Here is a 24062-nt window from a genome sequence, read left to right on the forward strand (position 1 = left end):
CTCTGGTTAATGCCCCAGTGCCTTTTTTTTTTTCTTTTTTCTTTTTTTCTTTTTTTTTTTTTGCCCCCTCACTCTTCCCTCTTTCTGGAAGCCTCCTTACTTCCCATGTTTTAGTGGATTCCTATTTGTATTGCAAAGCCAGGTTCCAACTAAGTGTCAACTCTTTTCAAGAAGGCTTCCATGACCATACAACTGCCCCCAAACTTATTTAGAAGTCCTTTGTTGCTCCCCTACACATGCCACTGAGATCATCTTACACTGCTCATTAGAAAGAGCCACATTTGTCTGCGAGAACCCACATCTTACTCAGCTTTTTTCAGTTAGAGCAAGGCATAGTGCCTTGATCTCACAAAAGATGGTCATCAGGGATGTGTGCTTGCACAACCTCTCTGTGCCTCAGTTTCCTCATCTGTAAAAGGGTATAATCATAGTATATATACCTTATAGTGATTGTAAAGTGCTTAGAATAACTGTGAGCTCTTATTATTAAGTATTTATGACATTAATAAATAAGTGTAGTCATAAGTCAGTTACTTTAGATACAATGTCTTCTTCTAGAAAACAGAGATAATTTTATTTCTTTGTAGAATGGATCAAATGAGATGACATAGTTAACGAAAGTACTCTGAGAGCCCTAAAGGACTACTTTTAAACTGACCTGTTGGTTATTATTACCTAATAAATGATACAAAACCAGAACTCAAAGAGAAGTCTTTAGTGCCTAATGCGGTGGTTGCCCAAGGCCTATTCAAATCCTTAACTTTGCAACACTGGCCGTAAGGAACAAGGTACAGTTACATGGACTACTCACAAGGTTAAGGGAAAATAGATTCCAAAAGTCAATGAAGAATTGGAATACTAGCCAACTGAAAAGAACATCAACACCCACAAAATAAGGAACACCCAGAGGACTCAGGGTGCACAATCATTTTTGCTTGATTCTGATCACATCATACAATCAATGGAATTGAAGAGCTGGAAAGAATTTGGAATTATTTCTTCCAATCCCTTCATGTCACTGATGAGGAAATTGATGTCTATGGATCCCAAGCAACTGGCCCAAAGCCACATATCAAGCTAGTGACGAACAACTTGCCTCCTAATTTGTAGCCTAGAGGTTTTTTTAATAAATTTTGTTCTTATTATGTTCCCACCACTATCTGTTTAGGGCAGACTTTAGGGACCAACTTGGTTTCCAATTCCAGTTTCACCGTTTATTAGTTCTGTGACTTTGAGTGACTGACCTGATGGAAGTCGCAGTTGCTTCAGTTGTAAAATAGGGATCCTAGTATCTCTTTTAAAACTTCACCATGCGACAGAAGAGAGCAATGTCTGTACATTAGGTAGCAAAACCTGTGCCTCCTTCCTACCTGGTTCACCCTTCACCGACTTCCTATAGCAACTATTGTGATGTTCCTTAAAACCAAGCAATGCATAAAGACCAAGACCCTATCGTAAAATATCTGTTTTGAAGAAAGCATCTAAGAACTGACATTTGTGCAATTTTCTTTGGTATTGAAGTGGTTAAAAAAAAAAAATCCTTCTTCCTTCTGGTTGCAAACCTGGCTGCACCACCGGTCTCCCTTTCCACATAACGTGCCCTTCTCCGTGGCAGCAGTCACGTATAACAGGGTAATAGTAAAGCAGTGTATAGCACAGTGCCGCACTATATCTCATGTTTGCTTTCTCACCTCTGCTCCTCTCCCACCAGGTACGGTTCGGCTGCCAATTTCAGCTACGGCTTTATCCTCCCTTCTCTCTTTCCGCCCAACCGCAGCTTGAAGGATGTGTCCTGTCCGAGGCCAGCTCCCTTTATCAACGCAGGACAGAAACTGCTCCGGGGTGACCCGGGCTCTGTCTTCCCCGTCCCCGTTCCTGGGCGCCTACCACCCGGCCAGCGCGCACCTCCTCCTCCAGGGGCCTTTCAGCGGCTCCCCTGACTCCCAACTCTGATACCTGCGTCTCTGGAAGGTGCGGGACTAGACCGAGTTCTAAAAGTTGGTGCGGGCAGCCCCTCGCACCGATGCCCCGGTTCTCCCTGCAACAAACCCAGTACCAGGCGCGGGGCTCTGTCCCGGGGCAGTAGCCCTTGGCCGTCTGCCTTCTGGAAGGCAGCTCGGTCCCCAGGACGCTACCCCGGGGGCGCCCCGCGTGGTTTGCATCTGCGGCGAGGAATGAGCCCCTGGGGGACAGCCCGGAGCCGTCGGAAGCGACGGGGCCCCGCGGCGGCGGCGCGGGTGGGAGCACACGCGGGCCCCACCTAACCTCCAGGTCTGGGTCCGTACCTCCTCTCCGCCCTCCACCCCATCATCCCCGGGAGAACCAGGCGCCACTGCCCTAGGGTCTCCGGCGAGAGCAGGAGCCAGGCACCGGGGAGCCAGGCACCGGGGAGCCAGGCGGCGCGCGTCCCCCACCTCGCCGCGCCCGAGCGCCCTGCCCGACCGCAATCGGCTTCCCGCCGCGTCCGGGGCACCAGGCGGTGATGCGCACCCCCGGGGCTCAGGGCGATGGGGCGGCGGGCGAGGGTCGGGTCGGAACGGGGCTCAGCCGGCCCTCCTGCGGGCCCCGCACAAACCCTCGCCGTGGGAAGGGTCGCGGCCCCGCGCTGCGCACCCGCACCCGCACCCGCACCCGCACGCGCGCTCGGGGGCTCGGGGGCTCGGGGGTCGGGGGTCGGGGGCTCGGGGCGGGCCGGCCGCGGGTCCCCGCGCGCTCACCAGATGGCCATCCTGCCCTTGGGGTAGTCCAGCCGCTCCAGGCAGCCGAGGAAGGGAGGCAGCGCGTGCGCGGCGTTGCGGGCCAGGACGGCCACGAGCACCGTGGGTCTCTGCACCGGCGACTCGGGGAACACGGCCGCCTCCGCCTGGTCGGGCTCCGAGTCGGGCTCGGCGGCGAAGCGCGCCCGGCAGCCGCGGCGGAGCAGCGCGGCGGACAGCAGCAGCAGCGAGCAGGCGAGGGCGGCGGCGCGGCGCGCGGCCATGGCGGCCCGAGGGCGCGGGGCCGGGGCGCGGGCGGCGAGGGCCCGGCGGGGGACGCGGCTGCCCGGGCCGGCTGGCGCGCGCACACTGGCCGCGGGCCCTGCAGCCCCGAGCCTCCCGCCGCCGCCGCGCCGCCCCGGTGCTGACGCGAGGGCGCCCCGGGGACCTGCCGCCGCGCTCCGGCTCCCGCTCCCGCTCCCGCTCCCGCTCCCGGGGGCTCCCGGGGGCTCCCGGGGGCTCCGGCTCGCCGACCGCCGCGGGCGGGGGGCCGGGGGGGCCCGGGGGGGCTTGCGCCCGAGTCCCGCGGAAAGTTCCTGCAGTCCCGGCTCCGCTCGTGGAGCTCGGGTCCGCGGCTGCCCCTAGAGCTGCGAGGTGCGGCCGTCGCTGCCAGTGGGCGTGAGTCTGCGCGCTCGTGTGTGTGTGTGTGTGTGTGTGTGTGTGTGTGTGTGTGTGTGTACATAACGGTGCGACTCCGAGAAAATTTATTCTGCTTTTGCAAACCGCAGTCTAAAGTCCTTCACAGTGATGCAATGTATCCAGTTTTGCATAATGCACCTATTGACTAGACGGGTAGGGTTCTAAGACGGAAAGTCACCCGGCTATCCATTACTACCGTCAACCTTTTTTTTTTTTTTTTTTTTTTAAATCTCCACAAAGGCAGAGTGTTTGCATTTCCCTATACACTCAATTGCTCTTGAAGTTCATCCTTGACTGAGTAGACTCCCAATACGCCAGGCTTGGAGACTTGGAGAATTTTAGAGACAGACTGAACCCTTGCCATTAAAGGGAAGCTGCTTGTGGGACACTGTTCTGAAGCCCCACACCTCTCCAGGCCCCCTGCCCCAGGGTCCTGAGCTTCCTGACAAGTTTTATTTAAATGGTTTGATTTTGGGGATCCCTGGGTGGCTCAGGGGTTAAGCGCCTGCCTTTGGCCAAGGACGTGATCCTGGAGTCCTGGGATCGAGTCCCTCGTCCAGCTCCCTGCATGGAGCCTGCTTCTCTCTCTACCTGTGTCTCTGCCATTCTCTGTCTCTGTGTGTTTCTCATGAATAAACAAGTATTTTTTTTTTTTAAAGAGTAAATGATTTGATTTTTGGGACGCCTGGGTGGCTCAGTGGTTGGGAGTCTCCCTCTGGCTCAGGTCGTGATCAAGTCCCATATCAGGCTCCCCACCTGCCTCTCCCTCTGCCTATGTCTCTGCCACTCTCTGTGTCCCTCATGAATAAATTAATAAAATATATTTTTTAAAAAGTTTCATTTTTCCTTAATGACCCAAACTAACAAAGAGTAACAAATACAGAGAAAATTCATCCTTGTAGGAGTAGAAGAGAGCAAGAGAGAAGGAAGAAGAGAGGAAGGGCTGAAGGAAAAATGCAATTAGCACATAAAATGAAATTGCTAGGATGCACTACCATGGGGTATGTACTCTTGAACATAGCATAGGAAACCTAGTATTGAAATCTGGAGTTCCTTCTTTGTGGGATTGTATAGCCCTTGATCTATCTATATGCAGGATGGGTTCGTGCCACAGCACATTCAGGACCTCCAACCCAATTCACCCTCAGCCCCGTCCCACAGATTTCTACTTCTTCTGTGTCCCTCCTTCTCTGCAACTATTAGAAGTCTTCATCACTCTTCTCCCACCTGCTCACCTCCACAGAAGGTTATTGAACTCCCTCAACAGCCCTGTCTCTATTATCCCTACCGGTGCCCTCCTTTCTTATAGGCACCTATTCCTAACAGAGCTTTTGATCTCATCCTCTCCCTTCTCTTCCATGACTTGGCTTTGCTCCATCATTTATCTTTACTCTCTACCAAATCTGCAACTGGTCCCTCTCCACCAGCTCCTCCCCCTCAAGCTAAAATCGTACTCCTTTCCTATCCTTGGGGGGGGGGGTGTTTTAATCCTGTGTCTCCTTCCAGCAATTCCCTCTGTCTTGGCCAAGCTCCTTCAAAAAGGGGTCCACCCTTGCTTTTTCCACTTCTTCACCTCTCACTCCTTCACAGAGGCTGTTCTGGCAAAGCCACGGATGATGTCAGTCAGCATTGGAAGATTTGGTGACCTCTCTTCAGTTCTCACCTTCCCGGACCTCTGTTTCTACTTGTGTTTGAGCTCCTTCCCTGGGTGCCCCTTAACAATATGCTACTCTTCTAGCACCTCTATTTCCCAGGATAATTGCGTCCTCCAAATCTATGTCTCCTTCTCTAACCTCTTCTCTAACATTTAAACTTTTATATCCAGTGACCTACACACATTTCCTCCTCCATCCTCCTTCAGAAATTGCCATTGCTGTCCTGCATAGAGGCCACAGGTACTATTGGACAAGCGCCCTTTCTCCGGGATGAAATGGGATTAATGGACAGTTGCTGGTATTTCTGGAGCCTCGTATTGTAGGGTGTGTTCAGTTTTCTAAATGTTCTCCTTACTGGTTACAAAAAGAACCTGTTAATCAGTTATGCCCTAGCAAAGAAAATGAGATTTTCCCTGATTATGGCAGATTTGTAAAATACACATTCACAGAAGGTGTATTTTATTAATCATAACAAGTATAAAATATGAAAACAGTAGTTTATATGTGTGAAATGTAGTGCAGATTTAATTAGTCTACAGATAAAGCTTGGTGCAGAAGTAGATTTTACAATAGATTACACGAACTTTGCAAAACCCTATTACCCATTGGGCTAATAAATGAATTCAGTAAAGTTACAAGATACAAAATCAACATGCAAAAATAATTCGCTTTTATATACACTAACAACAAACTACCTGAAAAAAATAAGATAGCCCAGTTTTACAAAATAAATTTTACAAAGGAAGTGGAAGATGTGTATGTTATCTGGGAAGATAGCCCAGTTTTACAAAATAAATTTTACAAAGGAAGTGGAAGATCTTCCTTTACAAAGGAAGTGGAAGATCTGATCTATTTTTGAAAGAAATTAAAGATGACAAAAATAGCTGGAAATATATTCCATGTTCATGGATTGGAAGACTTTACTATTCTTAAAATGCCCATACCATTCAAAGCCATCTATAGATTACATGCTGTTCCTATCAAGATTCCAGTGGCAATTTTAGAAAAAAAGAAAAAAACAATACTAAAATTCATGGAACAACAAAAGACCCTGAATAACCAAAATAATCTTGAGAAAGAAAAAAGATGGAGGCTCATCACACTTTTTAATTTCAGACTATATTACAAAGCTGTAATTATTAAAACTGGAAGGTACTGGCATAAAAGCAGACTCAGAGACCAATAGAACAGAATTGAGAACCCAGAAATAAATCCATGCATATATGTTCAACTAGTATTTGACAGGGGGGCCATGAATGCTCAATGGGAAAAAGATGGCCTCTTTAATAAATAATATTGGGAAAATCAGATATTCAAATACAAAAGAATGAACCTGGACCTTACATGACTTGAAAGATTAACTTCAAACAGGTTAAAGACTTAAATGTAAGATTCCTGAACTGTAAAATACCTATAAGAAATATAAAAAAAACTCCTTAACATTGGTCTTGTAATAATTTTTTTCAAAACGATAGCAAAAGCACAAGCAACAAAAGGAAAAATAAACAAGTGGGGCTACATTAAACTAAAATGCCTCTAGACAGCAAAAGAAATTATCAACAAGATGAAAAGACAACCTATGGAATGGAGAAAATGTTTCCAAACCTAATATCTGATAAGGGGTTAATATCCAAAATATACAAGGAACTCATGCAACTCAACAGTACACAAATAATCCTATTTTTTAAATGGGCAAAGACCTGAATAGATGTTTCCCCAAAGAAGGTATACAAATGGTCTACATATACATGAAACGGTGCTCAGCATCACTAATCATCAGAGAAATGCAAATCAAAACCACAATGACATATCACCTCACACCTATTAGAAGGACTATGCTCAAAAAGACAATAGGTAACAAATGCTATCAAGGATGTGGAGAAAAGGAAACACTTTGTACAGTCGGTGGGAAAGTAAATTGAGACTGCCATTATGGAAAACAGTATGGAGGCTTCTCAGAAAATTAAAAAGAGATCATATGATCCCGTGATTCCACTTTTGGTTTTAGACGTGAAGGAAATGTCTCAAAGACACATCTGCACTCACATATTCATTGCACCATTATCTACAGTAGCCAAGACATAAACACCTAAGTTTCTGTTGATGGATGAATAAAGAAAATGTAGCATATATATATGTAAATATATATATGTATATATGTGTACATATATGGTACATATATGTACCAGTTTCTTTTTTTTAAGATTTTATTTATTTATTTATTTATTTATTTATTTATTTGAGAGAAACAGAGATAACAAGAGAAAGCACAAGCGGGGAGGAGAGGGAGAAGCAGGCTCCCCACTAAGCAAGGTACCTGACGCAGAGTTCCATTGCAGGACCCCAGGACCATGACATGAGCCAAAGGCAGATGCTTAACTGACTGGGCCACCTAGGTGCCCTGTGTCACATTTTCTTTATCCATTTGTGTGTGTGTGTGTATAAAAGAAGGAAATCCTTTCATTTGTGACAACATGGATGAACCTTGAGGTCATTATGCTGAGAGATATATCAAACAGAAATCTGTTCTATGTGAAATCTAAAAAAGCCAAACTCACAGAAACAGAGAGTAGAATGATGGTTGCCAGGGGTGGAGGATGGGAGGAATGAGAGATGGTGGTCAAAGGGTACAACCTTCTGTTTATAAGATGAATAAGTTCTGGGGATGTAACGTGCAACATGATGACTATAGTTACATTATACACCTGAAAGTTGCCAATAAAGTAGATCTTAAAAGTGCTTTACACACGCAAACACACACACACAAGGTAAGGATGTGAGATAATGGATATAGTAACTAACCATACTGTGGCAATTATTCCACATTATATACGTATATCAAATCATCATATTGTTTGTCTTAAACTTACATGATTAATCAGTCAATTATATCTCAATAAGGCTGTAAAAAGAAGCATTTACCTATGCTACTGGATCATAATAGAATCGCTTTAGAAATTGTTAATAGAAAGATCTCTGAAAAAGTCTCCTGAAATTTGGAAACTAAATAACAGGTAAATAGGTAAATATTTAGGTAAATATTTAAATATAAATATCTAGGTAAATAACCTATGGGTTTAAGAAAAAAAAATCAGAAGGGAAATAAGAAAATCTGTTGAGCTAATGAAAACACAATATATTTAAAGAACGATGTAGAGGTAAATTTATAACATTAAATTCCTATACATGAAAAAAGGGAAAGACTGAAATTAATGACCTCAACTTCCACCAAAAAACAAACTAGAAAAAGAAGGCAAAATAAGTCTAAAGTAAGTAGAGCAAAGGCCATTAAAAAAATCAGAACAAAATTCAATGAAAGAGAAAACAGAAAAAACAATAGAGAAAATCAATTATTACAAAGGCTAGTTCTTTGAGGAGGTAATAAAATATATAAGCCTGAACCCATACTGATCACGGAAATTAGAGAAAAGACACAAATCAGTAGTGAAATGGCATCACTGAAGAATCTATAGGTGTTAAAGAAATGATATGAAAATATTATGAACAATCTTAGGCCTATACATGTGATAAGCTAAATGAAAGACAAATTCCTTGAAGGACAAACTATGAAAGTTTGTTTAAGAAAAATTAGGTAAGAAAAAAAAAAAGAATTAGGTAAGTGAATAGTTCTGTTATCTATTAAAGAAACTAAACTGTAGTTAAAATCTGCCCACAAAGAAAACTCTAGGCTCAGATGGCTCTAGTGATGAATTCTACCAAACATTTAAGGAAGAAATATTACCAATTCTATATAAGGTTTTCTGGAAAATAGAAAAGGAGACACTTTCTACCTCATTATATGAGGCCAGCATCATCTCAATGTCCAAACCATTTATTAAAAGTAAACTACATACCCATATCCCTCATGAACATAAACACAAAATTTCTAAATAGAATTTAGCAAATGAATTTTAACTATTTAAAAGATAACACATCATGAGCCATACCTGGGTTATGCAAGATTGGTTTAACATTTTAAAAATCAATAAACACAACTTTCCATACTGACAAACAAGAAAGAAAGAAAGAAAATATGATCATCTCAAGGGGTGCAGAAAAAGAATTTTACAAAATCCAATATGCTTTCTCAGCCATGTAGGAATAAAGGCAACTTAACCTGATAAAGACCATATACAAAAATCCTACACCTAACATTATACTTCATGGTGAAAGAATGAAAGTTTTCCTCCTAAGATAAAAAATAAGAAAAGTCTGTCCTTTCTCAGTACTTCCACTCAATATTGTAGTGGATGTTTTGGACAGGGCAATAAAGAAGGAAGGGAGGAAGAAAGGAAGGAATAAGGGAAAGGGGAGAGAAGGAGGCAGGATTAGAGGGAGGGATGGAAGGAAACAGGAAGGGACATTTAAAACAAGCTAAGTGGGATCCCTGGGTGGCGCAGCGGTTTGGCGCCTGCCTTTGGCCCAGGATCGAGTCCCACATCAGGCTCCCGGTGCATGGAGCCTGCTTCTCCCTCTGCCTGTGTCTCTGCCTCTCTCTCTCTCTGTGACTATCATAAATAAATAAAAACTTTAAAAAAAATAAAATAAAATAAAACAAGCTAAGTATGTTGACAGAAATATTTTAACATGAATATGTAAAGTGGATTTAGTCCTTCTAAAGGACTCCAATGGCTCCAAATTCAATGATTTATTGAAGCCTATTTTACTATAGGATAAAATATATGTTGAAAATGGAAAAAGAAAGAAAAAAACTATCACAAATCCATTACGCCATCACAACCACCATTAAACATTCTGGGATAATTCTAACATGGCATTTTTCAATTTCAGTGTTTTCATTGTAGATTTATACTCATTCCTTCCAGTGAAATTCAATACTCATATTGATAGCAAATGCGAATACATATCTAGAGACAGAGATGGGATTTTTTTTGCTCATGAATTGCTTTTGATACATTTTCACATTTACAAAGCCAAGTATTACTTAAGACTGTATATATGCAGCTGTTTACATATTTTATATACAGAAAGTACCCACTTACCCTTGTACTCTACTTCTTAGAAAAAGTTTAATATAAAATATTTAATAAACATGTAATATATACATTATCCATTTAATATATTGTATATTTAAATACTATAAATAAAGTGAAAGTCCATATACCCAGCACCCACCTTGAGAAACAGAACATGAATCATAAACTTTGATACCCTCTGGGTATCCCTTACTGTCAAAATATTCTGCTCTGCTCCCTAGAGACAAGCACTAGACTGAACTTTATATTAATGAGTCTCTTAATTTTATTTAGAATTTTACCTCCAGGGATGGTAAATTTTATGTGTCAACTTGGCTAGGCTAAGGTACCCAGTAATTACATTAAACCAATCTAGATGTTGCTGCAAGGTATTTTTTTGAATGTGATTAACAATTAAGTCAGTAAGGGGTACCAGGGTGGCTCACTCGGTTAAGTATCTGTCTTTCACTTGGGTCTTGATCTCAGGGTCCTGGGATCCAGCCCTGCATCGGGCTCCCTGATCAGCAAGTCTGTTTCTCCTTTTCCCTCTGCCCCTCCTCTTGCTCGTGCTCTCACAAAATAAACAAATCTCCCAAATAAATAAATAAAATTTTTTAAAGATTTTATTTATTTATTCATAAGAGACACAGGAGAGAGAGGCAGAGACAGAGGCAGAGGGAGAAGCAGGCTCCATGCAAGGAGCCGGATGTGGGACTCAGGGTCCCCAGGATCATGCCCTGGGCTGAAGATAGCGCTAAACCACTGAGCCACCCAGACTGCCCGAAAAAAAATTTTTAAAGATCAATTAAATCAGTAAACTTTGAGTAAAACAGATTACCTTTCATAAGGTAATCTCATTCAATCAGTTGAAGTCCTTAAGAGAAAAGACTGAGGTCACTTAAAAAAGAAAGAATTCAGCCTCCAGGCTGCCTTTGAACTCAGCATCAACTACTCTCTGAGTATCAAGCCTGCCAGCCTGCCCTACAAATTATGGATTTGCCAGTCCCCACAATTACATGAGCTCCTTAGTGTCAAGAATATCAAGCTCTCTCTCTCTCTCTCTCTCTCTCTCTCTCTCTCTCTCTCTCTCGGTGTGTGTGTGTGTGTGTGTGTGTGTGTGTGTGTGTGTCTGTCCATGCACACACACATCCTATAGGTTCTGTTCCTCTGGATAACCCTGGCTAATATACCTCCTTAATGTGTTTTAGTATTGCCTAGCTTTGAAATTTTTTTCCACATACCATACAATTTACCAACTTAAAGTATGCAATCCAATGGCTTTTAGTGTAATTTACAGAGTTATGCAACATCACCATAATCAATTTGTGAACATTTTCATCACCGCAAAAGGAAATCTCATATTTTTTTTAACAGTCCATCCCCATTTCCTAGGAACATCTAACCCTAGCCCTAGGGAACAGCTAATCTATTCTGTCTATAAATTTGCCTATTCTAGATATTTCATATAAATGGAATTAGACAATATGTGGTCTTTTGTGACTATCTTCTATCCCTTAGCATTATGTTTCCAAGGCCTTTCCATGTTGTAACATGCATATCAGTACTTCATTCCTTTTTGTTGCTGAATGATATTCCATTGCATGGGTAAACTACATTTTATTTATACATTCATCAAATAATGGACATTTGTGTTGTTTCTACTTTGGGGCTATCGTAATGCTTCTGTGAACATCTATGTACAACTTGTATTTGAATTTTATGTAAATCAAATTTTTATATTATTCTGTAACTAATATTTTTGACTGTACATTAGGTTTTTTTAGCTTAATCCAAGTTGTTGATGAAGTTATTGTTCATTATTCTCACTTAGTAATAAGCTATACGATTATATAATGATAGATGTATCTATTCTATTGTTTAAAGATATTTGAGTTGTCTTAGTTTTTTCTATTCCAACCAATACTCCCATGAATATTCTTGTACATATTTCCTGGTCCAGAGAAGATAATTTTTTTTACTATAACCTTCAGTGAGAAATGCAAGTGATACCATGGTATAGTACAAATATGTACCTGAAACAAAATGTTCATAAAGCAACACTTAGTAACAGTTATTCCTACCATATGCAATGCTCACTGATACTTTCTCTTCTATTTTAAATAATTCATTTTTAAAAATGGACTCCAGTCACTCAATTTATTTCACAATCTCTAAGGATCATAGCCTTCTATTTGAAATACACTACTCTAGGAGTGCCTGGGTGGCTCAGTTGGCTAAGCCTCCACCTTCAGCACAGGTCATGATACCAGGGTCCTGGGACAGAGCTCCACAGCTGAACAGGCAGCCTGTTTCTCCCTCTGCCTGCCACTCCCCTGCTTGTGCTCTCTCTCTCCCTCTGTCAAATAAGTATATAAAATCTTTAAAAGAAGAAGAAGGAGGAGGAGGAGGAGGAGGAGGAGATTTTATGGTACCTTCTTGTCTCAATTTAGATTTTCTCCTTCTACCAAGGTGGTTGAGTACCAATTAATGTTTGTTAGCCATTTATGTCCTTTTCTTATTTATTTCCATTTTTTCCTATAGAGTGCTTTGTTTCATTTCTTAATTGATTTTTAGGAGTTCTTTATATATTCTGGATATGAATTCTTTCTTCCAATTATGTGTCACAGATGCCTTCTCCAAGTCTATGGCTTTTTTTCCACACTATCTTTGTGTCAGAAATTCCTTTTTTTAAATTTTTATTTATTTATGATAGTCACAGAGAGAGAGAGAGAAAGAGAGAGAGAGAGGCAGAGACATAGGCAGAGGGAGAAGCAGGCTCCATGCACCGGGAGCCAGACGTGGGATTCGATCCCGGGTCTCCAGGATCGCGCCCTGGGCCAAAGGCAGGCGCTAAACCGCTGCGCCACTGAGGGATCCCGGTGTCAGAAATTCTTAATTGAAATGTCGTCAAACATAGCAAACTTTTTTCATATTGATGGTATTTTTTGTGTTTTACTTAGGAAATCCTTTTCTATCTTGGGGTCATAAAAATTCTTTTACATTTTTCTCCTAGAATCTTTACTTATTTGGATTTAACTTTAAGCCTTTAAGTCACCTGAAACTGATTTTGTTTATAGCGCAATTAGGAATCCAATTTACATGTGTGTGAATGTATATTCTTAATATATATATAATTGCTTCAACTCCTCTCCACATCTACAACATCATTTCTGTCCATATTTGTATGACTCTGTATTTAGTTCCATTGGTTTATCTATCATGTATCTGCATCGATGTCATATACTCTTAATTATAGACCTTTATAATAAATGTCCTCTGCTTGTTCATCAGAAGGGTCTTAGTTATTATTGGTTCTTTTATGCCTACATTTCAGAATCTGCTTATCAGATATTAGGGAAATCCCCATTGGCACTGTGACTAGAGTTGTTAGAATTTATAGATCAATATGGGGGAAACTACCACATGTACAATACTGAATCTTTCTCTCCAGAAGCATACTATGTCTGTCCATATATTTAGGTCTTCTCTAACAATCTTCAATAACATTTATAATCTATAAAGTGTTGCTCCTCTTTATCCTTCATACCTTATATTTGTTGTAGTTTTTGTTCCAAATGGAAACAGTATTTAAAAAACAAATGTACTAAAAAAAAAAAAAAAACAAATGTACTACATCTTGATTTTGTAAGTGAGGGGTTTAGATTGTACTCTTAAATTTATGAGAAATTGGAGATAATATTTTGGATCACTTTACATTCTTTTCTATATAATAGAGGTCCCTCATATATGCTCATTCACATGAATGGCAAAATATAACATTCTGAATATTTTACTAAAGGTATAAACACCTCACAAATTCTTGAAATACAAAGAATGGGAAATTGTATGCTTTATGTATAAAAGAAGGAACAAAATATGTATGAGCATTCTTTCAACCAATGTATTAAAAGCTGATATAGAATGCTAGCCTCCATTTCTCAGCTTGAAATCATTGTCCTAATAATACTGTGTAAAAAGCTTTTTCTTTTTAAACGCTAAAAACTCACATCAGAATTCAAAGTTTAATTTTTCTCTTCAGACTCTAGTTGAATTAAAATGTCTCTGCCTGGACACATCATTTCTGTCCATATTTGTATGACTGTGTCATGCAAGAAGAAGGAGAAGGAGAAGATTTTTTTTTTTTTTGTAGGAATAAAATGGTCTGGCTTGGATATCAAAATGGGAAATCAGTAGAGCAAGTGCCAGATTACATTGAATTTGATTACATCCACTCTACTCAAGGAGAATTGTTTTTGTTGTTACTTCCCTAGCTTTTCTTCTAACCACTTAATTTCACTTAATAGTGAACTATTGGAGCATTTATAAAAGGAGAAATTCTTCAGTCTGTGAGAAGCTGAAACTCTAACCAGTTCTCTGGTGGATTTCATTCTAGATGGCCAAAGTAACTCATTTTGATTCTATACTTTAAGTTTTCTCAAAATCCTTTGTTTTCTGTCTTAGCCATTCCATATCACCAAGAATTATTTATATTTTCATTTTTTTAACATGGAAGCTAAGATACAACCCATTCCAGTCTTCAATTCTTTGTACTCGACGATGACGTTAAAAGTCTTCTGTAATTTCCATTTTTTTCTTAAATCCATCCAGTGAAGTTTTTTATTTCTGAAATTTTAATTTTCAGAATTTCCATTTGGCTCTTTTTTCTCTTTCCCTTATGGAGATTTTATTTGTCTCCTGAGATTTTCATTTCCTGAAAACATGTTTTGTTTTACTTTTTTTTTAAAGCATTCTTATAATTTTTTTAAAGATTTTTTTTACTTATTTATTTATTCATAGAGACACACACACAGAGAGAGAGAGAGAGAGAGAGAGAAGAGGCAGAGACACAGGCAGAGGGAGAAGCAGGCTTCATTCAGGGAGCCTGACCTGGGACCTGATCCCGGGTCCCCAGGATCACACCCCGGGCTGTAGGCGGTGCTAAACCTCTGCGCCACCAGGGCTGCCCTGTTTTGTTTTACTTTGTTGAGGAGAATTATAATAGATTAAAAGATTTATCTGTCAGTTTCAACATGTGATTCATCTCAGAGTCAGGAGGAAAAAAATGTGACCCATTTTCATGACTTTCATATGTCAGGAATTTTGAATCATATCTTGGATTTAGTGAATGATAATTTGAAGAGGTTCTGGATTTTATTGTGTAAATGCTTATCATGTCCTTCTCTGCCTATATGCAACTCTTCAGCCTTGGCTTCTGGGTCACATGCTCATGATGGTTTGCATCTTACATTTCTGGCCGCTTTTCCAGTCTATGGTTCTTTCTGCATCCTTTTGGATTCCTTGACCCTCTTTTTTTCCTTAAACTTAAGCTGAACATCTTCCTCTGAAGATGTGCCAGCCTTGTTCACATGGTACCTAATTCCACTGGATCTCCTTACTGATTTATAAAATCTCCCCTCTACTTATATTGGGAAGAAAACGTTGTTAATGCTTCTATAACTACATCATCAGAACTGTTTGGGATCTTTAGGAGTCAGATTTATTTTCTTCTAATTACTTGAATTAGTGTCACTGTTCAATGCTTCAGGGAGCATACTAATTTCAGTGTCATTTGCTTCTGGGGGGGGGGTGAGCAGCTGCTTTGTAGAAATAAAGTTTAATAGCTTCATTCAAATGAAATACATTCTGGGACAATTTACCAGTCTTCACGTGTGGTTTTCCCTCACACCAGGAATAGATGCACTTTTCCCTGTACGGAAGGCACTGCTTTCTTTTTTTTCTTTTCTTCTTTCTTTCTCCCTCCCATGCTTCCTCTCCCTCTCTCTCTCGCTCTCTGATGCATTTCAAGCTTTTCATGTGGCTTTTAGCAGGTTGACTCCAGTGTGGCCTTCACCATGTTTATTTTGTTATTCATGTAGCATTCTGTACCTGCAAATTTATTTCATCAAATTTGGGGCAATTTTTAATTTCTCCATTTTTTTTTCTGCCTCATTGTCTTTCTTTTCTCCTTCGGGTATTCCATTTACATATATGCTGGATTGTTTGATGTCATGCAGCAGGTCTGGGTTCTGTTCATTTTTTAACATGATTTTTGTTTGTTATTTATCTTGGATGATTTCTTGAATGATGACCTTCAAGTTCACTTTAATTTTTCCTCTGTAATTTCCAGTTGGCCGTTAAGTCCACCCAGTGAAGTTTTTTTATTTCTGAAAATTTCATTTTCAGACTTTCCATTTGGCTCTCTCTTCTTTTCTCTCTTAGGAGATTTTGGTCTCTTCTGAGATTTTCGTTTACTGAAAACACGTTTTGTTTTACGTTATTGAAGAGAGTTATAACAGTTTAAAAGCTTTATCTGTCAGTTTCAACATGTGATTCATCTCAGAGGCAGACGAAAAAAAATGTGACCCAGTTTCATGACTTTCATATGTCAGGGATTTTTTTTTTTTTTTTAGATTTTATTTATTTATTCATGAGAGACACAGAGAGAGAAAGAGGCAGAGATACAGACAGAGGGAGAAGCAGGCTCCATGCAGAGAGCATTGACGTGGGACTCGATCCGAGTCCCCAGGATCACACCCTGGGCTGCAGGCGGCGCTAAACTGCTGAGCCACCCGGGCTGCCCATGTCAGGAACTTTGAATCATACCTGGGATTTTATGAATGGGAAGTTGGAGAGGTTCCGGATTCTATTGCATACATGCCTACCGTGTCCTCCTCTGCGTATCTGCAACTGTTCGTCCCTGGCTTCCAGGTCACATGCTCACGATGGCATCCTAAAGTTCTGCGCTCTCCTTCAACAAGTCGTGTTTTCTCTCCCTCCTCTAATCCTCAAAGGCAGGTCGGGCCTAAAAACCTGGTTCTAGGCAGTCTGGGCTTTCGTCTTTCCACTCCCCTCTAGAGACCTCAGCGACCTCCACACCTGAAAACTTCCACGACCGCACACCTGAGTGAGGCTCTCTGGGTCACCAGCAACTGGAGCCCTGCAGCCAAGGCTACGGCCCTTCCCACTTGCCCCCACAGGGCTGCAAACAGCACGCATGGAGAGAGGAAGAAGGGCTCCTGGGCTGGGGGGCCCCCTGAACTTTCTCTGCCCCTGGCACCTGCCCAGGTTTGAGTACACGCACGCGGAGCTGCAGCGCGCCGTCCGCCCGGGCTCCCGCTGCGATCGCCAGAGGGAGGAGCTCCTCTCTCTCCGCTCCGAGTCTCCGCACCCTCCGCGCGCCGGGGGGAGGGCGGAACGCAGACGCGCGCGCCCCTGCTGCCGGCCGGGCGCGGGGCGTGGTGCACCAGCGGCGCGCGGCCCGGCCCGGCATGGAGGAGCGCGGCGGCTCGGAGCCCACCCCCGGCTGCAGCGGGCTGGGCCCGGGCGGCGGCGGCGGCGGCGGTGGCGCCCCCTCCTGGGCCCCCGAGGACGCCTGGATGGGCACCCACCCAAAGGTCAGAGGCGCGGGAGGAGCGGGGCGCCTTCCCGGGGGGGGGGGGGGGGGAGGGCCGCCTCCCCGCGGTTTGCGCGCGAACATCAGAGCCCGGGACGCGCGCGCGGTCCGCCAGCCGCCGGCGGTGTCACGTTTGTTTAAACGAGCCGGACGCTTCGTTGGGGCAGCCGCGTACCCCGCCCCCTCCCAGCCAAGCCTTTCCCGAGCGGGACTCCGGCGGCCCCCTCCCGAGGCAGCGCCCCCTCGTGCGCCTCCACCTGTCTGGGTTCTGCCGCGCGGGGCGCCCCTGGGTCGGCCTCCTTCAGTCCTCGCGGGAACCCAGCAGGCACCGCGCCCGCAGCAGAAGCGCCGTGGGGCCGTGCGCAGGGAACGCGGGCCGAGGCGTGGGCGCCGGCGCGTGCGCACTTCGCTCGGAGCCCCGGGCGCGCTGAGGCGCCCTCCTCCCTGTGACGTTGCAATGGGTTCTTCCCCAAAGCGGGGCTGCTCAGCATTAAGGGTGTGGGGTCTGGCTTGGTTTGACTTTTTTGTTCTGTTTTGTAAAGGAGCAAAGGAGATAGATCCTTGCTCGCTTCTGCTTGGCCAGTTGCTGCCCTGGACCAGTAACGGGCCAGTGAATGGAGACGGGGCTTTTGTAGGAAATCTCAGACTGGTCGGGTTCCTTGAGTACGAAGGGAGTCCTCTGCCGGGGAGCAAGCAGTAGTTCATAGACCATTATCTAAAAACAAGTCAAGGGCAGCCCGCGTGGCTCGGCGGCTTAGCGCCCCCTTCAGCCCAGGGCGTGATCCTAGAGACCTGGGATCGAGTCCCGCGTCGGGCTCCCTGCATGCTCCATGCTTCTCCCTCCTCCTGTGTCTCTGCCTCTCTCGCTCTCTCTCTATGTCTATCATGAATAAATAAAATCTTTAAAAAAAAAAAAAGTCAAAAGGAAATTTCCGAAGGTGTAAGTCTGAAAAGAGTCAATCCCTTTTCAAGGTTCTCTTTCTTGATTTTATTCTCCTCCTCTAACCCCTTATTCCCCCCATCAAGGTGAAGGAAAACAAACATGGATACGTTTTTCGGTGCCATAAAAAAGAAGAACCGTAACACGTTTAAGAAGCATGAACCCAGTAGTTCTGCCCGAGACTTTGAATACACTGCTTGAGTTGGAAACCCTGTTAGGTCACTAGCTTTGTGATTTTTTGGGTGCGTGTGTGTGTGTGGAGTTTTAAAATCTCATTGTTTCTCAGTTTTCTCATCTGTAAAATGGGGATAATAATAGTTCTTACCGGAGAGGGTTGTTACAGGATTAAATCAGTTAATATTTGTAAAGCACTTGACGTACTAAGCTCTATGTAATATATGTAAGAAATAGTGTATATAGTATGCAACATTAATTTCGTTCTATTATGCTTAGAAATCCTCAGTGTTTCTTTACGGGTAAAATTCAGGCTTTTAGCTTGGGTGTCAAGACCTTGTAACCTGGTCTCCAGTTACCTTTTCAGTGTTATTTTAAAACACATTTGAGATGTGAGGAAGACAACTAGCAATACCCCTGTTCTCCTGCCCTGTACATACTTACAATGAAGCTGGAGAGGATGACTGCAGGTCTGCACCCATGCAGGTCTGCTGATGCCTCACCTCTGCATTAGGCCTGCTTACCCACTAAGTCTGCATTAGGCCTGCTTACCCACTGAGTCGCTGGATAGCTGGGAAACCTCAGGCTTCCCTTGCAGTGGGAGTCCACTGAAGAATGTTCTCCAGTGCTGACCCAAGCACAAATCAGACAGAAGCCAGGAGGGATATTTTAGCTGACTTTCTTCAAAGGCAAACAGAGTACACGGAAATGGTGGCTCTCACTAATGTGCTAGCACAGAAACCCTGTTAAGAAGTGTCTGTGCTCCTGGCAGATAGACTATTCTCTAGGCCCTGAGTATGTGTGGCCTACACCCACCTCTACTCCCACACCGTTACCCTGTCTTCTCTATTCACTCAAATCATATCTGCCCTTCAGGGCCCAATCTGTGTCCACTTCTGCCATGAAACATTCACCAACCAAGCTATCCCAGTAGAGCTCCTCTGATTTCTTATGTCATGTTTTTTTGTTTTTGTTTTTTATTTCACACACTGGTTTTTAATCACTTAACCATCATGGGTTGTTAATTGCCCAACAGTTGTGAAGTGTGCATGTGTTTACCTTAACAGTCACAAGTTTGGGGTGATCCCTGGGTGGCTCAGCGGTTTAGTGCCTGCCTTAGGCCCAGGGCAGGATCCTGGAGTCCCGGGATCGAGTCCCATGTTGGGCTCCCTGCATGGAGCCTGCTTCTCCTTCTGCCTGTGTCTGCCTCTCTCTCTCTGTCTCTCTCTGTGTCTCTCATGAGTAAATAAAATCTTTTTTTTTTTAATTTTTATTTTTTTATGATAGTCACAGAGAGAGAGAGAGAGAGAGGAGAGAGAGGCAGAGACACAGGCAGAGGGAGAAGCAGGCTCCATGCACCGGGAGCCCGATGTGGGATTCGATCCCGGGTCTCCAGGATCGTGCCCTGGGCCAAAGGCAGGCGCTAAACCGCTGCGCCACCCAGGGATCCCTCTCATGAGTAAATAAATAAAATAAATAAAATCTTTTAAAAAAAAAACACAAGTTTTTTAGAGACAGAGATCAGGCCTTCTAACTCACATTATACCTGGAAGAGAGTCTTCTACTTTATATTATATATATATATATATATATATATATATATTTAGTGAATCGTTGTTGATTGAGTGAAAGAAAATATTAAGAGATTCTTCTCTGACAATTACCTTTTGATTTCCAGTATTTAGAAATGATGGAATTAGATATAGGAGATGCCAGCCAAGTTTATATAGCATTCTTGGTTTACCTGGACCTCATGGAGAGTAAGTTATTTGTTTTATTGTTTTGCTATTGGGGCTATGGTGGGGAAATGGGGAGTTGGGTTGGGATATGGCATTTATGCATTTGCTATTAATTTTGTCAGTTTTGTAACTTATTCATTCATTTACATTGGGAATTTTATTGGATAACAAAATACTGGAAGAGTAAAGACAAGATAACATTATGGGTGATGTTTGTTCAGCGGAATATTAGGTAGAAATTTAGAATTTTATCTTTTATCTTTGATAAACATTATCCATTCAATGATGCCCTTTCAGGTAAAAGTTGGCATGAAGTAAATTGTGTTGGATTACCAGATCTTCAGCTCATCTGCCTTGTCGGTACTGAGATAGAAGGAGAAGGATTACAGACTGTGGTGCCTACATCCATCAGTGCTTCCCTCAGCCATAACAGGTGGGCAGGTGATTTTGGTCTTTAACAGGTTAGTTCCTTTCTACTAGGAACCATTAAATTTGAGGTAGTAATATATTTTTAAAGGAATGTAAGGTACAGGGATCATAGCTTTACTCTTGGTTATTTGAGGAAGTAGTTCAATATGAGCATTTAACAAGTATTTAGTACTCACTATATTGTCAGTACTTTTTCAGAGAAGGGATATATATAATAGAAATACTATCTGGATCCCTGGGTGGTGCAGCGGTTTGGCGCCTGCCTTTGGCCCAGGGCGTGATCCTGGAGACCCGGGATCGAATCCCACATCAGGCTCCCGGTGCATGGAGCGTGCTTCTCCCTCTGCCTGTGTCTCTGCCTCTCTCTCTCTCTCTGTGACTATCATAAATAAATAAAAATTTAAAAAATAATTAAAAAAAATAGAAATACTATCCTAAAGGAAACAATGTTTTCATTCTCATAAGGAAGCAAGACCATTACACTTGAAACACAGATATTTTAAGATGTACCATAATAATTGATACAATTTATATTTGCTATAGATGTTGATGAAGAGTGTGCTTAACATGCAACTTGAAATCAAAGAAAATGTCTTGCAGTTCATGGTATCTTTTTAAAAACTCTTAGCTACACCGAATTGGATTAAACATATCTTTATTTCATGACACGTTCTCCAAATCAACCCTGCAAAACAAAACTAATAGTAGGCCCACCCTTGCGTAATTCCTCTTCCTTGAGTGTGGTCTATACTTGCTGACTTGCTTTTAACAAATAAAATTCGGCAAAAATGATGGGATGTTACTTCTGAGATGACATTAACCAAAGACTGTGGCTTCTGCCTTGGACACTCTCTCTCACTTGCACTATTTGTCAGATAATATTGCTGAGGCTTTTTAGTCTTTACTTAACCAAACATTTATTGAGTGACTATTATGAGTCAGTGATCTAAGTGCTGGAGATACTGTGTTGATAAAGACAACTACCTTTTTAGGTATAAGTGACATATGACATACTACGTTTCAGGTGTATAATATAATGATTTGGTATTTGTATATAGTATGAAATGATCATCACAAGTCTAGTGAAGATTTGTCACTATACAAAGTTACAGAATTTTTCTTGTGATGAGAACTTTAAAGGTCTACTCTCTCAGTCACTTTCAAATATGCAGTGTTACAAACTAGTTGCCGTGCTGTACATTATATCCCCATATGTTATTTATTTTATAACTGGAAGTTTGTGCCTTTTGACTCCTTTAACCCATTTTGCCCATTCTCCAGCCCCTGCCTCTGACAACCACCAATCTGTTTTCTGTATCTATGAATTTTTTTTTTTTTGAGATTCCACATATAAATGAGATCACATGGTATTTAAGGCATCCTCTTGAAAGTAGTGTTCTTAGCACTAAATGTTGACTTGGAAAATAAATTTTATTTCATTTTTTGGTAATTATTGAATGGATCTAATAAAAAGAGAATTCTCCTTTGTTCTGAGACCTAATTAACTGTGTAATTTGGGACTGCCTCCACTTATTTTATTGTTAGGTAATTGAATAAAAGGATAATGGAGCACCAGTAAGTACTTTATAGAAGACTGTAGCAGAGGAAGGACAGGAAAAACCTCCTGAAGTTAGTAAGAGACCATGTTTTAGCAGGACGACTACTAAGTAGTTAAGCATGATTGCCTGCCTGTAGCATGTCTAGTTCAGAGCAGGTGCTTTATAATGTTGGGTGAGGCAGCTAATGAACATATGAGTAAATAGAACTCATGGGAAAATAGGGGAGGATGGGAAATGAGGTGGGAAAGATTACCTAGATCATAAAGCCTTCACTGATTTCAATGTTTTGCTATTAAAAATTATACTATAGTGAATAGTCTTATATGTATATCTTTATTCTTATGTATGAGAGTTTCTCTAAGGTGGAAGTCTAGACGTGGAATGGCTGGGACTTAAAGAATTTGCACCTTCCTCTTTACTGGTTGTTACTAAATTGCTGTCTTAAAGGTTATGGGTTTATAGTATCACAATAAGTTTTCATAGAGTAGAAGAAGGGATTTATTGACATATAACTGACAATAATTAATTCATAGTATATAAATAACTTCTGTGACTCAAGGAAAAACAACCCAACAAAAAAACATGGACAGAAACAGGCAATTCACAGAAAAGGAACTCAAATGACTCAAATCTGCTTGTAACCAAGGACATAGAAATTTAAATGTGCTTATTTGTGGTTCGTCTTAACGATGCAGAAGCTTTTCAGACATTTTACGTTGCTATTGTGTGACAGAAGGTATTAGCTTATGGGGGAATCTTTGAACAGGGCTACAGCTAGCTCAGAGGGTACCTTTGAGTGAATTAGAAAGAGACATACCGGGGCACCTGGGTGACACAGTCAGTTAAACATCTGCCTTTGGCTCAGGTCATGATCCTGGGATCCTGGGATCAAGCCCTGCATCAGGCTCCCTGCTCAGTGGGGAGCTTGCTTCTCTCTCTCTCTCTCTCTCTCTCTCTCTTTTTCTCTCTCTCAAATAAATAATAAAATTTTACCAAAAAAAAAAAAAAAAAGGAAAAGAAGGAAGGAAAGAAACAAAGTCTCTTCACCAGGGTTGAAGGCTTGGCAAGTAGCATAAGCTGGATTTCAGACCCACTTGTACCAAGTATTCTCGTGCAAAGCACAATCTGTACAGTATACACAATTCCTTGTACCTAAAGTATGTCTGTTGAGCCCTGGATTTCCACAAAAAATACCAAAAATTACTGCTATGTGGATGGTGCCACTTTAAGGCTTAAGGCAGAGGAGTGATACTGTAGATTATTTCATGTGGTTGTAAGAGTATTTTGCCTTTGTTACAATGTTATAATATTTCAAAGTACATTCCTAAGTGTATTCTCATTTCATCAGCTCTAAAGTTCTGAATGGTTTATAGGGTACTTCTTTTATCTAATTTCACATATAAAAAGCTGAGATTAAAAATGTATTTTCATTTATACTATATTGTTTCCAAAAGATAATGCAGGATTAAGTGAGTTGCACCAAGGCCTCATAGTAGACAACAAAGTCTGATAGCTGTTAAGAGTTCTTTTTCTATTTTCATTAGCATTTTAAAAGTTTTTTCTTGGGGATCCCTGGGTGGCTCAGTGGTTTAGCGCCTGCCTTTGGCCCAGGGCGCGATCCTGGATCCCCGGGATCGAGTCCCACGTCAGGCTCCCGGCATGGAGCCTGCCTCTCCCTCTGCCTGTGTCTCTGCCTCTCTCTCTCTCTTTATGTCTATCATAAACAAATAAAATCTTTAAAAAAATTTAAAAAATAAAAGTTTTTTTTCTTATTGAAGTATAGTTAACATATAGTATTATGT

At 42.0% G+C, this 24062-nt stretch overlaps 2 protein-coding genes across 3 annotated transcripts in view; one reads left to right on the plus strand and one right to left on the minus strand.

Annotated features, from left to right (window-relative positions):
• The window catches only part of COLGALT2 (collagen beta(1-O)galactosyltransferase 2), a 115597-nt gene extending 97789 nt beyond the window's left edge, over window positions 1-17808 (minus strand). Inside the window, exon 1 of one of the 2 annotated variants that reach the window (XM_038542283.1) lies at window positions 17677-17808. Coding sequence is in view for 1 of the 2 variants with exons in the window: in XM_038542281.1 (XP_038398209.1) it covers window positions 2718-2980 (263 nt within the window). In the remaining variant the exon portion in view is untranslated. Of the gene's footprint in view, window positions 1-2717; window positions 2981-17676 lie in introns of those variants that run through there. The other variant, XM_038542281.1, reaches the window with a different exon arrangement.
• The window catches only part of TSEN15 (tRNA splicing endonuclease subunit 15), a 31111-nt gene continuing 24337 nt past the window's right edge, over window positions 17289-24062 (plus strand). The window contains exons 1-3 of the mRNA XM_038542284.1: window positions 17289-17420; window positions 20212-20293; window positions 20570-20705. Of these exons, the coding sequence (XP_038398212.1) occupies window positions 17295-17420; window positions 20212-20293; window positions 20570-20705 (344 nt within the window). The 5' untranslated portion in view covers window positions 17289-17294. The remainder of the gene's footprint in view (window positions 17421-20211; window positions 20294-20569; window positions 20706-24062) is intronic.

Source organism: Canis lupus, chromosome 7 (assembly GCF_011100685.1).
Source record: "Canis lupus familiaris isolate Mischka breed German Shepherd chromosome 7, alternate assembly UU_Cfam_GSD_1.0, whole genome shotgun sequence".
NCBI classification, from domain to species: domain Eukaryota; kingdom Metazoa; phylum Chordata; class Mammalia; order Carnivora; family Canidae; genus Canis; species Canis lupus.